The 13,614-nt window shown below is 37.2% G+C and overlaps 2 protein-coding genes across 2 annotated transcripts; one reads left to right on the top strand and one right to left on the bottom strand.

Moving 5' to 3' along the window:
* The first annotated feature begins 453 nt into the window (after nucleotides 1–453).
* LOC131773382 (uncharacterized) lies at nucleotides 454–7,612 on the top strand. Its single transcript, XM_066173278.1, has 6 exons — nucleotides 454–556; nucleotides 2,344–2,376; nucleotides 2,896–2,988; nucleotides 3,273–3,329; nucleotides 5,509–5,820; nucleotides 6,433–7,612. Exons 2-6 carry the CDS (start codon nucleotides 2,358–2,360, stop codon nucleotides 6,864–6,866), a joined length of 915 nt encoding a protein of 304 aa, XP_066029375.1. The 5' UTR covers nucleotides 454–556; nucleotides 2,344–2,357; the 3' UTR covers nucleotides 6,867–7,612.
* On the bottom strand, nucleotides 6,526–13,268 carry LOC131773381 (carbohydrate sulfotransferase 1-like). Its single transcript, XM_059089363.2, has 3 exons — nucleotides 13,141–13,268; nucleotides 9,962–11,183; nucleotides 6,526–6,726 (listed from the first exon to the last, which is right to left on the bottom strand). Exon 2 carries the CDS (start codon nucleotides 11,159–11,161, stop codon nucleotides 9,986–9,988), a length of 1,176 nt encoding a protein of 391 aa, XP_058945346.2. The 5' UTR covers nucleotides 11,162–11,183; nucleotides 13,141–13,268; the 3' UTR covers nucleotides 6,526–6,726; nucleotides 9,962–9,985.
* Between the last annotated feature and the right edge of the window lie 346 nt (nucleotides 13,269–13,614).

The raw sequence follows: 13,614 nt of genomic DNA, 5'->3' as shown, positions 1-13,614 counted from the left end.
TTTAAACAGAATTAATGGGGTAGCAAACTATGAATAATCCACTTTCTCATGTAAATTTCAAACTTTTTTTTGATACAACACTTTTTTTTAAGTTTTGGCTAGAAGGTTAAATTTAACAGCATTATGTGCAACTTTAGCGCTTACAATATGAGCCAATATATAGAAACATGCACACATACATACAGACAAAGAATTAATGACGTTAACTGTCAGAATGTCTTGAAATAAAACACTGGAGAATATTCCATTTTCACTCAGGATTTTGAAACTGAAAGATTCTGTTAGGTCGAAAAACGTTAGTTCGCCCACGCCTGGCTACATAAAGTCTGAAGGCATTTTAAGGCTAAAAATACAAATGACAACTCAAAGGGCTTTCCCCATTTGCACTTTCGAAATGAGAGGATAAAAAGGTCTTTTCACAGATTAGGAAAAATAAAATTACCATATATATGTGAGAGAAAGAAGAGATTTTTAAGTCCTAGTCGAGCCAAAAGCTGGGCTTATTTCTATACCTACAGTGCTGGACTTGCAAGTGTAAAGATCGTATTTTAAATACGTAAGTGTCATGAACAAAAACCTTTATTACTGTTCGAATATGTTGATATTAGTTTGTTTCTATAACTTATCGTTCGTGATAGAAATTGCAAACTTTCCTCTTGACTTCAAACAATTGAAGCAAGATTTAGAACTATCCAATGTCAGCCATGACTGAGATCATCAAAAGGCTGAGGTATCGCGCAGCAAAGTCTACTCAGTGTTATTTAAATTGATCACGAAAGCGAGTTTTACAGTTTCCCTAATAGTTCGGATTGATTTCGAAGTACTGATCACAAATATATATTTTTTTTTTCATTCCTGTTCTTCTTTACCCATTTTCTGCTGTTTTAGGTCTTTGCGTTTCATCATTTTTAAGATGCACAATTGTGCGAACAAACTTTTATATTGCAATTATAACGTCTTCATATATCGCGACAGGGGATTACTAAAAATAGCCATTTTCACTTTCTATATTCGTCGTATCCGCGACGCATCTTCTTTACAAGTTTATAACCCACTGTTTATTTTGATCTACGTCCAAAAAGCATAATTAAAGAATGGGAATAAATAATTTAAGGGCCAGTTAAACAGCATGATTACCGGTAGGAGTGAGACAAAGTGACTTGCTTGCCAAAGAAACTCTTTCCGTAAAAGAAGAGGATTAAAATGCTTCTCTCGCAACTACATTTTGCGTTATGATTTTCAAAGCAGTAACAGATTTCTTACTTTTAACTGTGGTGGTGAAAGTGAAAGTAGTTCAAGCCGGAATTGATTCGATGATTAAAGCTTTTTTAGGACGGTACTTTATCGGTCTGCTATCATTTATTATAAACACAGGAATAGCATAGATCTCAGAACTTCTGTTCGATGACAGACGATGCAATTTGTTTGGCTACGCTACTCGCGGTCTATCTCATGTTGAATGAGTAGTCTGATAGTGTACGAATTTAAACAAAATAAAATAAAAACACGAACTTGTCGCGATGTTAATTTCGATTAACTGATTTCTTTTGTAAAATTAGATTATTCCTGCGAAATTTATATGCGTGATAGTTGATTCGGTCCACGTCCTTTCTCGTCAACTATCACCTCAATAGAATTATCGAGGTCATAATATAATTCTTAAATAGTAAGTGCGTTGGAATAGGCTTGGTCCATTGCACAAATTTTCTCTATTTGTGCTGAGCATCGCAAATCCACTGATTTCTCAAAGAAAAAGAGTCGCAAAAGCGGGAACGATGTTATCAATATCCTCACCAGTAAGATACGACAAACTTCCCAATAAGGTCTTGTCGGATAATAACTTTCACCAGCCATATTGGTTATTCAAAGTTAGAATAGTGTTTGAAAACGGACATTTTTCTAATAAAGCAATTTCAATGAGCGGCATGATAATAATAATAAACACAAAACAAAATAATTACATGTGATTACATGCTTACGAGTGCAATTTGATGTAAATAAGCACGAATACATTTTTCAAAGACAGCAAAATTGCCCGAGCACGTAAGGCAAGTGCAATTTGTAGTCTTTGAAAATTTGTCAAGTGCTCATTACACCAAATTAATAGTAAGAGAAATGATGTTATTACTTGTCAATAGTGTACACGAAAAGACATCGCAGAAAGTCATTACAGACGAAATTTCGAAAGCTTAGGCGCGCTATTTGACATTTGCACTCACGTTACAACTTTGCACCCGCGTTACATGAAAATACGCTCGTTTTCAGCTAATCAGAAGCGCGTAATTTTTTCATGTACATTAAAAGTATAATTCATGCCACTTGTATTACAATTTTGTCTCCTAGTGTTGACAAAGCTGATGGCTGGGCTCCTACAAGGTACACTGATGCTGCTTTATACTTCCTAGACTTTTTTAATCGAAAGAGGCTTTCCACGCAAATCATGAGAATACACAGCTAGGCGTAGAAAAAAAAACACTTTGCTTCAGTTTCTTCCTTAAAGGAAACACTACTACATTGTTTGAGGAAAGCCTCTCTGTTGTAACGAATTGTCGCGTTACAACTGAAAACTATAAGTGTAACCATAAAATTTGAACGAACTTCATTGATCGTAGCATGCGAGCAGCCCTTATCATTAACGCTGATAGACACAAGTTTCTCCTCCCAAGGGAAAATTTCAGATGAGTCGGATAGAGATTAGCTGGGAGTCTGGCGCTAATAATGTTAGACCCTTCGAGGATCGACCCCTCGTTGGTTCGTGTTGTTCAAGGCTTCCCACTTTCCCGCGGGCGAAGAAACGCTCGCGCCGAAGCTCCAGTAACGAGGGCTTTTTTGTACGCTACATTAATCGATAGCCCTCTTCTGATATTTGTATTTGCCTTTTATTTTTTTTTTTAGCAACACAAGGAAAATACTCAGTATTCGTTACTGGGGGAAACGTAAATGTTGGTTACAGATCGCGAATGACTTGTTACTCCGGGCAGCGAAGAGGTAATGCTAAGAATTAAAGAGTCGTACTACGATTTAGTTACTTGGTTTGGACAATCTCTATTGATTCTAAAATAGACAAAAAGTAAAACAAAACAAATCAAAAAGCAAACAAAATGTAGGAATATTCCAAATGATACTAACAATGTTAGTAGTAAATATGATGAATATAATGATTATGATTATATTCATAAAAATACTGATAATAATACAAAACGAAAACAAAAACAGAAATAAATGTCAGATATGTGAAAAACTGAGCATTTTTTTGTTTTTTTTTGTAACAGCAAGCTACTCCACCGGTCCATCAGTAAGAACAACTACAGAAAGAATCACAGGCCCCGGTGAGAATGTTTTCGTAAACCGTTAAACCCTTAAACCTCTAAGAGTGACTGGTTTCTAATTTCTCCTCACAGTATCATCCTTGAATCAAATATGAAGGTCATGAGAATAAAGGAAATGATCACCAATTTAAGATGCTCCTGATTGTCAGATAAATTCTCCTTGTCAATTCCAGAAGAAATGTAAAAAGAAAAAGTGCGGAGAATATAAAGACTAATATTAACTTGTAAACGTATAACATGACAGTTTTGTCTGGTTGCTGCATGAGATTTGCATTTTTGGAAACAAATTCATGTAACTCGAAATTACTAACATTTTTGTAAGGCATTGACCTTACAAAAACTGTTTGGACGCAACCGAAGTAAACTTCGAAACTTTTATTTGCATAAAACTGAACATCTTACTTTTATTTTTTTTTCTGTCAAAGCACAATTTCCTGACATTTATTAAATTATTTAAGTCTATAAGCAAATGAAAACGTTTTGTCGCATATATATATGTTATTTTCCGGCTGGGAGGTCCGTATGGTGAAAAACTGTGACCGAGGTCTTGAAAATACTGCCCGAGGCCGTAGGCCGAGGGCAGCATTTTCAAGACCGAGGTCACAGTTTTTCACCATACGGACCGACCCTTAGCCGGTAAATAACATATTTATTGTTTTTAAACTTGACGAAATTCTTTCCGAAAGAACGCGAATGATTTATGGCCGTAAATACGGCAAGATCTTCCATAAACTGAACAATTTTTGAGTGAGTAAATGGTAGTTGAAATAGAGGTGATGCAAATTTAAGAGAGATGCCTCAGCGAAACATTTTCATTTCCGTAACGATAAAGGTGATTTAAAAGGCTTCCAAACAAACTTTGAAACATTATTTTTACAAGTATCTGTCACAATCTGACACCTGTCAATTAGAGAGCGCGCAAGAAAAAAAAGCGAAGGAACATTTGAAAACCAACAGAACTAGTTTGGCAAGGACTGTCACGACAATATTTTCTTCAAAATCAGTCAATGATCTAACGGAAAGTATTACTCACTCTCATCGACCATTCATTCATGTACGAAGATTTACCTCTGTTCATTAAGTAAACGGCGAGGAAAGTAATTGTGAGCAAATTCAATTTTTTTATTTTGAAGTTGTGAGAGTTTGCTCGTTTGTTTGCTGTAATGGCGTGTTTAACTCTGGTCTTTGCTTCACAAAAACTAAATACGAACGGCACACTCCAACGAGACACAAGGGAATTTAATGCGGCCTTTTCTAAAAAAATTCCTTCAATTTCTGTTGTGCAATTTACGGTACAAATGTCCAAATTGAACGGAATTGGAAAGACTCACCGGGAGCGTATATTAGTTGTAGAACTTAAATTAAAACTTCGCTCGCTATTTCACTATGAACAAATTGCTCGAGAAAATTCAGATATTAAATGAATGAAAGTTCCATCGTTCAGTTTAACTGTAACCAAATACCTCACGTTTCAACTTTCTGGGTACTTTTTGTGAACGATTAAAATTAATTGCAGACGGTTTTTAGGCCGCTTGTCAACCAATATTGTTTATACAAATTCATTCTTAAACCAATATTTTTCTGTCAACCAAAGTGATTTGAGAGAGAGAAAAGAGAGGATTCAAAAGTTATTTATCGGCTTGAGGTAGTGACCGACGTGTTTGCTTAAAAATACTGCCCAGCCGGAAAACGAGGTATATTTATGAAAAATGACAACGAAAGTTAGGATGCACCCGGCGATTCACGAAAGCGTTACCGTGGCCCGTGGGCAGAGATAGGAAAATACTGACCGGGTAAAGAACCAATCAGATTGCAAGATTCGTTACCGTGCCCTCTAAAAAAACAATAAATATATATATATACACAAGAAAATTTAACCGCGTGTTCTAGAACTTTTCAAAAAGGACGTAATTTGAATGTAACACTTAAGCGCGTTTGGGGTAGAATAAACAATAATTGAAAAATTTTGCTTATTCAAGAAAGGATGTAGGCATCTTTCATCTTAAATCGAGGAAACATCAAGCAAAAAGATAAGTTACCTCGAATCACGATAAATATGAATACTCACCTTTATTAATTCTTTGGGGTTTTTTGTTCTTTTGTTTGTTGTTTTTTCGTTGTTGTTGTTGTGTTAGTTTGTTTTTGCTTTAATTTTACATTGGTTGTGTGTGTTATTCAGAGCAACTATTGAAAGATGTCCCAAGTTCAACTCTCAGCGAGCTTGTTATGTTGCTGAACAACCCTAGCCCCCTCAGAAACAATTGGAAAGCCATGGCGGCCGAGATGTCTCTGAGCTTTCAAACAGTACAAAGTTTAGACTACTATGGTGCGGATGGAATGATGAATGGGGTGCTCGAGATAATGTTTCAAAGAGCAAAAACAGTCCGGCACTTAGTGGATATGCTGAGGAATATCCAAAGGCCTGATGTCATTGCAATCTTGGTTAAAGCTGGTTTGCAAGAGGGCGACGTACACCTAATAGATTTGAGTGGTATGAAGATGCAAATCTAGTATTTTTGTAAAAGTATTTTTGTTCATTATTTTTAAATATTATTCACTTCGGTGAATAATTGTTAAAACAATTATTTACCGAAGTGGAGGTGAATAATTGTTTTTGTATATACTACACAGAAACCAAAATTGTTGGAAATTAAACTGTTGACGCGCGATTTTAAGGAATTTGATATTTGAAAATCTAATTGACTCCGTCTCAGATTCAAGAAATCTCCATGAGAAGATGCCTTCGGCTGCTTGAAGGTGAACAGTACTTGCTAACCACTTCCGAACTAGCCAATCAGCTTGCGCGAAAAGTGGTATTCGCCCGTGTGGTCTATACTAATTGTAAACAATTTTTCACCGAGGTGAAGGTGAATTTTCACCATTTTAACCGTCACTGAGGTAAATAATTGTTTTAGGATACGCTAGAGAGATACCAAAAACTTAGTTTATTTCTTTCAAGACATAACCAAAAACGGTCAGAAATTAAACTCCTGACTCGCGTTTTTGTCTCATACGCTGTTCTGCTATTAACTTCTACAAACTTGTGGAACTATGGGTTGTGGGTTAGATATTCAATGTCTTATTCTTAATTATTCTGTTGTAGATGATGCAAACACAGAAGACCTCAGTAACGAAAATGTCTCTCGTGTAACCATAAAGACAACCAGCTCAACTAACTCCATTGATCACAAGCAATCAAGTGGCCACACGCATGCATTATGGGAAAACCCTAGCAAGGACACACCACGCCAAGGCAGTGTACCCGAATCCACAAATGTTACAAATAGCCGTAGGAGTCTTCAAGAGCCGTTAGACAACACCATTCCCCGTGTTGAATCAGATGGGGCGCCCTTCGGTACAGCTCTGGGTGTCTGCGTCGTGCCAGTAAATATCACAGCTGATGAAAGACATAAAGAGGAAGTTGTGGTACTTGAACGTCAAGATTTTAAAAATTCTATTATTTATAGAATAATTAGGTTAATAGTGGTCACTTATTCCGTGTTACGTGATAGCTTCAGCTTAGGGTCGAGGCAGTAGCACATTGTATCAAGTTGTGTATAGGTTATTAATATTCTGCTTCGCTTAATTTACCTAGAAAGCTAACGGATCCATTAATAGCCTGTAGTCCACGTCGTCCATGCCGATTTCTTACTTTCCGTCGGACATTTCGTTGAATTCCAACATTGATTTTGCTTACGTTTGCTCCAGTTCTTTACTGAAGTTGGACAATATTTTGTTGCTACTGTTGTTGTTTTCTTATTTAAAGACTACTGTTGTGAAGTTAGGGGGAAGATAGCTTTAGACAAACTCGCTGAGCGAAGGGTACCAGGTGTATCGGATCACAATATCTTCTTATTTAATGTACCACTGCCCTGTTGTTAAAATGTCACTACAAAATCCAACTTCAACTACTATTAACAAAAGATACGCGCTTGTATGTGAGGTAGCGGGACTTGTAACCTTGCAATAAACAATCTCAAGTAGTAACGACTAATTCATAGGTAAGCTCCAAGGTCAAGAAATCACTCACAGATCTGAACCTTGCGCTGATAAAAATTTTTAAAGTTTCTGCAGATAAAACGCTTAAAATAGCGATAACTTGAGAAACATCGAATTCCAGAACGCATCGACAAGAACCCCAGAAACATCTTCCTCTAACTGAACTACGCCTCAATTCTTGATTGATATAAATGCTACTCCAATGCAGATCTATGGGGTCGAATATTAAGTGTATAGAATAGACTTTTAGTTCTGATATCTGGAAAATGAATGCAGTAATTAGAAAGTAAACTCAGAAATTCCTTTCGTTGACTGTTTAAATTTCCTCCTCTTTCTAAAGGCAGCGGAGGCATTTGCTCTTTCCTATAGCTTCCCTCTTCTATTGTTTGACCTCGAGAGCTCATGCGACCCTTTAGGCTGTTGTGAGTGAAAAATGAGTTGGCTGTTATATGACATTTTAGCCGGTTGCTGACATCAACTGAAACCCTTTTGGTATGACGAGAACCTTAAAATAACAAAGGTTTAGATATGATGTCCTACTGACGACTTCACAAACAATATACAAGGGATGAAGAGAAGACTGATGCTTTCTTAAACGCAGCACGAAATCAAGAAGTCCTCTCAGTATGGAGCTCGTGCTGCCGAGAGTTTTCTCACGTAAACACGCCTGTCTATGTATGCGGTGTGGAGCGCAAACATGTTTTCTGGTCTGCATTTTGATGGAGAACGTAACCAAGAGAGGATAAAGCGAACTTATATGTTAAAAAATTCCCTTGTAGGAAAGACAATAAATTGACATAAAATTTGGTCGCCAGGCAACAGCGCGCGAATACAAAACCCGGATGTAAAATTGTATTTTCATGACAACCGCGTTATATAGCAATGAGAAATTCACAATGTGATATGCTTTTACTTTTACTTTTTTTAAATTTTATAAGGTCTTTTATGTAATTGTAATGATAATATCCACTGGAAAGGAAGATATCGCATTGGCGAGTAATTTATCGAGATTTCCGACATTTCCTAACTTCACTGGCAAGTAAATTGTTGAGACTGACTGCAGGTGTTTAAGGAAAGGTCTTCTTGGTAATTCCAAGAGAAAATAAAGGAGCGAGGTAAATGTTTGTTCCAGTGTATACTAAAATATTGAGGTAGCAAAGCACAAAGAGATAACTTAAACTAATTTATTCCTGCAACGATTACAATATTTTCGGGCGCAAATCCCGCCCGAGTTGCTTGGAGGTGAATGTCAAAGGATATTCGGAGTTTGATTAGCCAATCAGAACGCGCCTTCAACGCTGTCCATTGTATTTTTATTAATAATATACATGAAAAAATTAAGCGCGGCTGATTGGCTGAAAACGAGTGCATTTTTTATGTACCGTATTTACCCGTGTATAATGCGCACTTTTTTTTCCATAAAAACAAGCATCAAAATCGCGGTGCGTATTATACACGCATTCTATTGTTTGTTAAGCACGTCCTAATTTGCATACGTTAAAAACGCAACAAAGAAAGTAAAAGTGCACGGATCGATGGCCTGGGGAGGAGAAAGAGCTTGCTTGTTTACGACTCATTTGAAGCTCACATGACAGATACTGTGAACACTTCCTTCAAACGCGAACTTCCCTTCTCCAGTCGCTCGATGTATCTTTGAACAAACCATTTAGAGATGGAGTCCGAAAGGAGTGGATGGCTGATGGAATTCACGAACTTACTGGACGACAAAAAAGGCTTCAGAGGAACTGATCTGTTCGTATATTTCACAAGCGTAGGAAGGCATTCCATCAGAAATGATCGCTGCCTCTCTCTGAAGTGTGGGATCACAAACAATTCGAATGGATCACAAGATGAATTGGTTTACAATTCAACTGAGATCACTAATGAACTTGAGGATTCAGTCATCGAAAACCTATTCGAATCGGACTGTGAGTCGGTTTAAAGACACTGAACATTGTACTTAAATCACGCAATTGCAATGCAGTAATTATATTCAAGCTACCAGCAGTACTGTGAGTAGAAATAATGTTTATGAACGGCTGTTATGATAATAATTCAAGTTGTGAATTTAGGTTTATTAGTAAGGACTTCAAGTTACAACATTTATAAAACGTTTGACTGTTACTAAATAGAAAAGCTTGTAAATAGGTGCTCGGTGCGTTCGATATTTGTAGTAGCAACTAGTTAGAAATTGTTGTAAACATATTATTGATGAATTCCCAGCTCTTGTTAATTAAGTGAAAAAATGGAAGTTTTAATTCTTGGTATTTGTCATGAAATCTTTTTTTTCGGAAAAAAGAGGTCAAAAATTAGGGTGCGTATTCTACACAGGCGCGCATTATACACGGGTAAATACGGTAACATGAGTGCAAATTACAAATAGCGCGCGCTGCAAAATTTCGTCCGTTTTGACTTTCTTTGATGTGTTTTTCATGTAAATTATTCACATGTAACAACATGATATCTCATGCAATTTGGTGTAAATAACAACTTATAAATTCGGGCTCGTACAATTTTGTCGTCTCGAAAAATTTACTCGTGCTTTTTAAAACCAAATTGCATGAGAAATCATGTTGTTACTCACCCAAATTTCACTCGAAATCACGATAACCTATACTAATTTATTTTCTTACCTGGCTAAGGACATATATACACTTCTAAGTCAGTGAATAATTCAGTTGTATTATGACTCTTGCACAATGGTCCTCAACAATTTTCACTTGTGCAGGACTCATTTTCTTTCTCCATTTCTCAAGAACTTCCTTTGGGTCGCGAATGGTTTCGTAGGCTCCTTTGTGGGCATTGCCAGCTTTTGTCGCCTCGTACAGCCATTGTTTGACTTCATCCGACATTTCCATGCCGACAAACTTGTAAAGCTCGCTCACCATTGAAAAGGGATTCCCAGCGAGGTCTTCGAACCGAATCAACCGGTATCCACTGGGTAATAAAGTTTTAAGGGTCGAAATACCGCTGAGGTCTAACTCCATTTGACGACACATTTTCTTCACAAACCACGAAAATTCACGTTGTTGGTCTTTTTTCCTCCTAAAAAAGTGCACAGTCTTTAAAGAATAAGCCACAGCTCGCGGATCGCGCACTAAATGAAAAATTCTACATTGGTTGGCATTGTTGACAGAGCTGCAGCTTTGTAAAAACGTTCTTATCCAGTCAGAGGAGGTTGGTACTCTGGGTGACAACACTTTTGCGGCAAAAACGCTGTAGCTGTTTCGACAGACATATTCAAGTTGCCTTGGTTTGAGTTTTTTGCATGATCCATCCTGAGAACAAAACGGGGAAGACTTCAGTGCTAAGCTTTTGTTGCGCTCGGCTTCTCTAATGTAGCGGGTAAAATTACTTCTTTCAAAGTTGCATCTCACAACATTACTTAGGAATTCATTCGCTGCGGTTTGATAGGAAGAAGACGAGAAGTCATATTCGAATAACGAATCTCTGCTGAAACGTCTTTGTACCGTAATTAGTGGCTCGAATAAGTAAAAAACTCCAGGATGATGATTAAATATGTCGCCTAAGAATGAAGATCCAGACCTTGGGTAAGACAAAATAATAATTTTTGCCTTTTTTGCATTTATAGGGATTTCAAAATTCCTCGTCGAAGTGAGCTCAACTTGTAAATGGTGTGGAGAGACGAACTGGTTCATAGCGCCGTGACGACTAGAGAATTCTAGCTGGGCAGAACTTGTCTTTCTGGAGGCGTACATAAACGTTACAAAAAAAAATAGTAAAGCGATCACCAGTAGAAAGGTCAGGCATGATTTGTTGAAAGCGACAGGACCGCAAGGAATCCTTCTTGCGACCGGTACAACGAATTTCATCTTCCTTAACCGCTCATATTTTCTATGGATAAATTGAATATAAAACAAATCAGACCGTATTCTTTATTCTTTATCCTTTCCCTAACATGTTAATAAGCCTTCTTTGTCTCGAACAAAAAAGATTCTTATCTGGAAACCGGGCAACGAGAACCATTTAACCTGAACAGCACAATTTGTTTTCCTTTCAGAGTGCATTTCGGTTGGCTGCTGTTAAACCACAGGCAAAGTACGTAATCACAACAGTCTTTAAAAGTAAGAGTAAATATCACAACGAACTGACAAGAAAACAAAGTAAAAACATGAAAACTTATTCATTTATAAGATGCAATGTCGGAGAAACTAGCTTCGGAGCAAATCACGCAATGAAGAGGCACTAACGCTCTTCTTTCATACTTCGGCCAGTAACTACTGCTGCTTCTTCTGCTTCTACCGAAACGTTATTCTAAGGCACTTCGTTAAGTATTTTATCGTTAAACATGTTTGGGTTATGGGCTGAGAGTCGTTTCGACCAAATAATAAACGCGATTACGATGCTGATTAAGGTGCAACTACTTTTTAAGGTGACTGTAAATGAAAATAACTCCTAGTTACTTCTACTTCACATCCTTCGCACTTCCTTGTAATTAGAAAATTTTTTGGAGAGCACGTAGCTCGATAATTTAAAATAAAGGGCGCTACCTTGAATAAGCCCTTTTTTTTTTCAAATTTTCTGTTTATTCTGTTGCCATACAACAACCTTAATGGGAAGAGTTCTTTCTAAACCTCTTACTTCGTTGATTTTTAGTTCGCCGACATGTTCCTAAACAAAAATAATGACAAAACTCTTTCTTTGATCCTAGTTCTTGACAAGCTTGAGACTTGATCATTTTTACCTTGGCTCTCTTAGGCTTTTGAATCAAGCAGCGAAATGCCTATGATTTTTAGATAATCTAAAATTTCCTATGAACCCTGTGAGTTTTCCGGACTAATCTTTTAAAAAATAAAATAAAATTCAATATGTGAGCCTTTAAAGAGAATTCAGAGATTCCTGCAAATCTGGGAGTACAATTTTTATTTTATTATTGCAACATCATTTACTGTCTATGACGAGATGATGTAGTTTTGCGAACGAATTTTATGGTAAGCTAGAGATGTTTTCGTAAGGGACTCTACCCCGCTCCCCTCAGCTTCAGCTCGGCCGCCACCAACCCCCCCTCCCCCCTTCCTCCCCTTCCCTCCTTACCCAGCCGCTGATATTCTTCGGGGACTGTATTAGAAGTTTACACTGAATCCTTCAATATGTTGTCGAATTCGCCCTTACAAAAAAATTTTTTCACCCTAAAGCCCAGTTTATGTAATGTTTTACCTTGCATCTCCATTTTAGTAAACAACAACATTTTGCGTGGAAATGACAAAGGATAAAAAAATAAAGAAATATATTGCAATAGTACAAGAGTGCAATATCCGGCTGAGTTATATTTGTCTCCTCAAAAGGCTCTAAATGAAATCGCTGAAACATTTTGGTCATTTTCGATCATATGAACTTCATCTGATTAAGATCTTTAATTATTGACGAATGTGTGTACTTCTGATTTTGGATTACGGTGTGTTACGTGAAACTAAAAACGGTTTTATACTTTTACCTATTAGAGAAAGCCTTTGGAAAGACCGAACCAGTCTCAGCGAAACTTTCAGTTTCTGACCATTTATGCTTGGTTAACCTTTCTGAAACCTCACTGGACTACTTTAAAAACGTTTCGAAGATTACGGCAATGGAGACCGACATTAACTAATTTACACGCGACTATTTCATTCGATGATGATTGGCGATGGAAGAATTTAAGACTCCATTGACATCAGTTTACTGCGAAACCCTTAAGTTTGCTATCACAGAAAAGTTGTGAATTTGGCTCATTTTACTTGTTAATCACGGACAGGTCTGTAGCAGAATCACACGCTTGAACAATTCCGCTTTTAGTATCGATTATAATAAAACTCACCTTGACTAGCACGTAATTGATCTTACATCGAAGTTTTGAATCAAAACACCGAATGAGTATCGATGCTGGGCTTGAGGAGATTAACATAACACCAGGCAGATTTGTATAGATGGTTTCCTGGTTGAAAGTCTTCTCGCCATTGAATGGGAGCAAAGTTCCTCTGGAGGACCTTTGCGTGAGGAGACCTACGAGAAAAGTGAAACTTGATAGGCCCTAGCTCATTCTGATCGATATTTTGCCAGTTCCCAAAATAACAGACAGTCACACTTCTACTGCTCTTAAAGGCATCATACGAAGCCTTATGTATTTCTTGTGGTAGGTTAAGCAATGAACCCAAATTCGTACAGACCTTAAACTTGGGCAGGATTTTGATTTATCGGTGATACACGATATTGTTAATTATTGGCGTCTGGAAGATAGGTGGCGTGACAGAGAGGACCATCAAAGAAAAAAAGAAAAAAGGGAAGGGACAGT

This window comes from Pocillopora verrucosa, chromosome 10 (assembly GCF_036669915.1).
Source record: "Pocillopora verrucosa isolate sample1 chromosome 10, ASM3666991v2, whole genome shotgun sequence".
In the NCBI taxonomy this organism is placed as follows: domain Eukaryota; kingdom Metazoa; phylum Cnidaria; class Anthozoa; order Scleractinia; family Pocilloporidae; genus Pocillopora; species Pocillopora verrucosa.
Note: the sequence above shows the minus strand (reverse complement) of the source record. Positions and strands in the feature narration are given on the sequence as shown.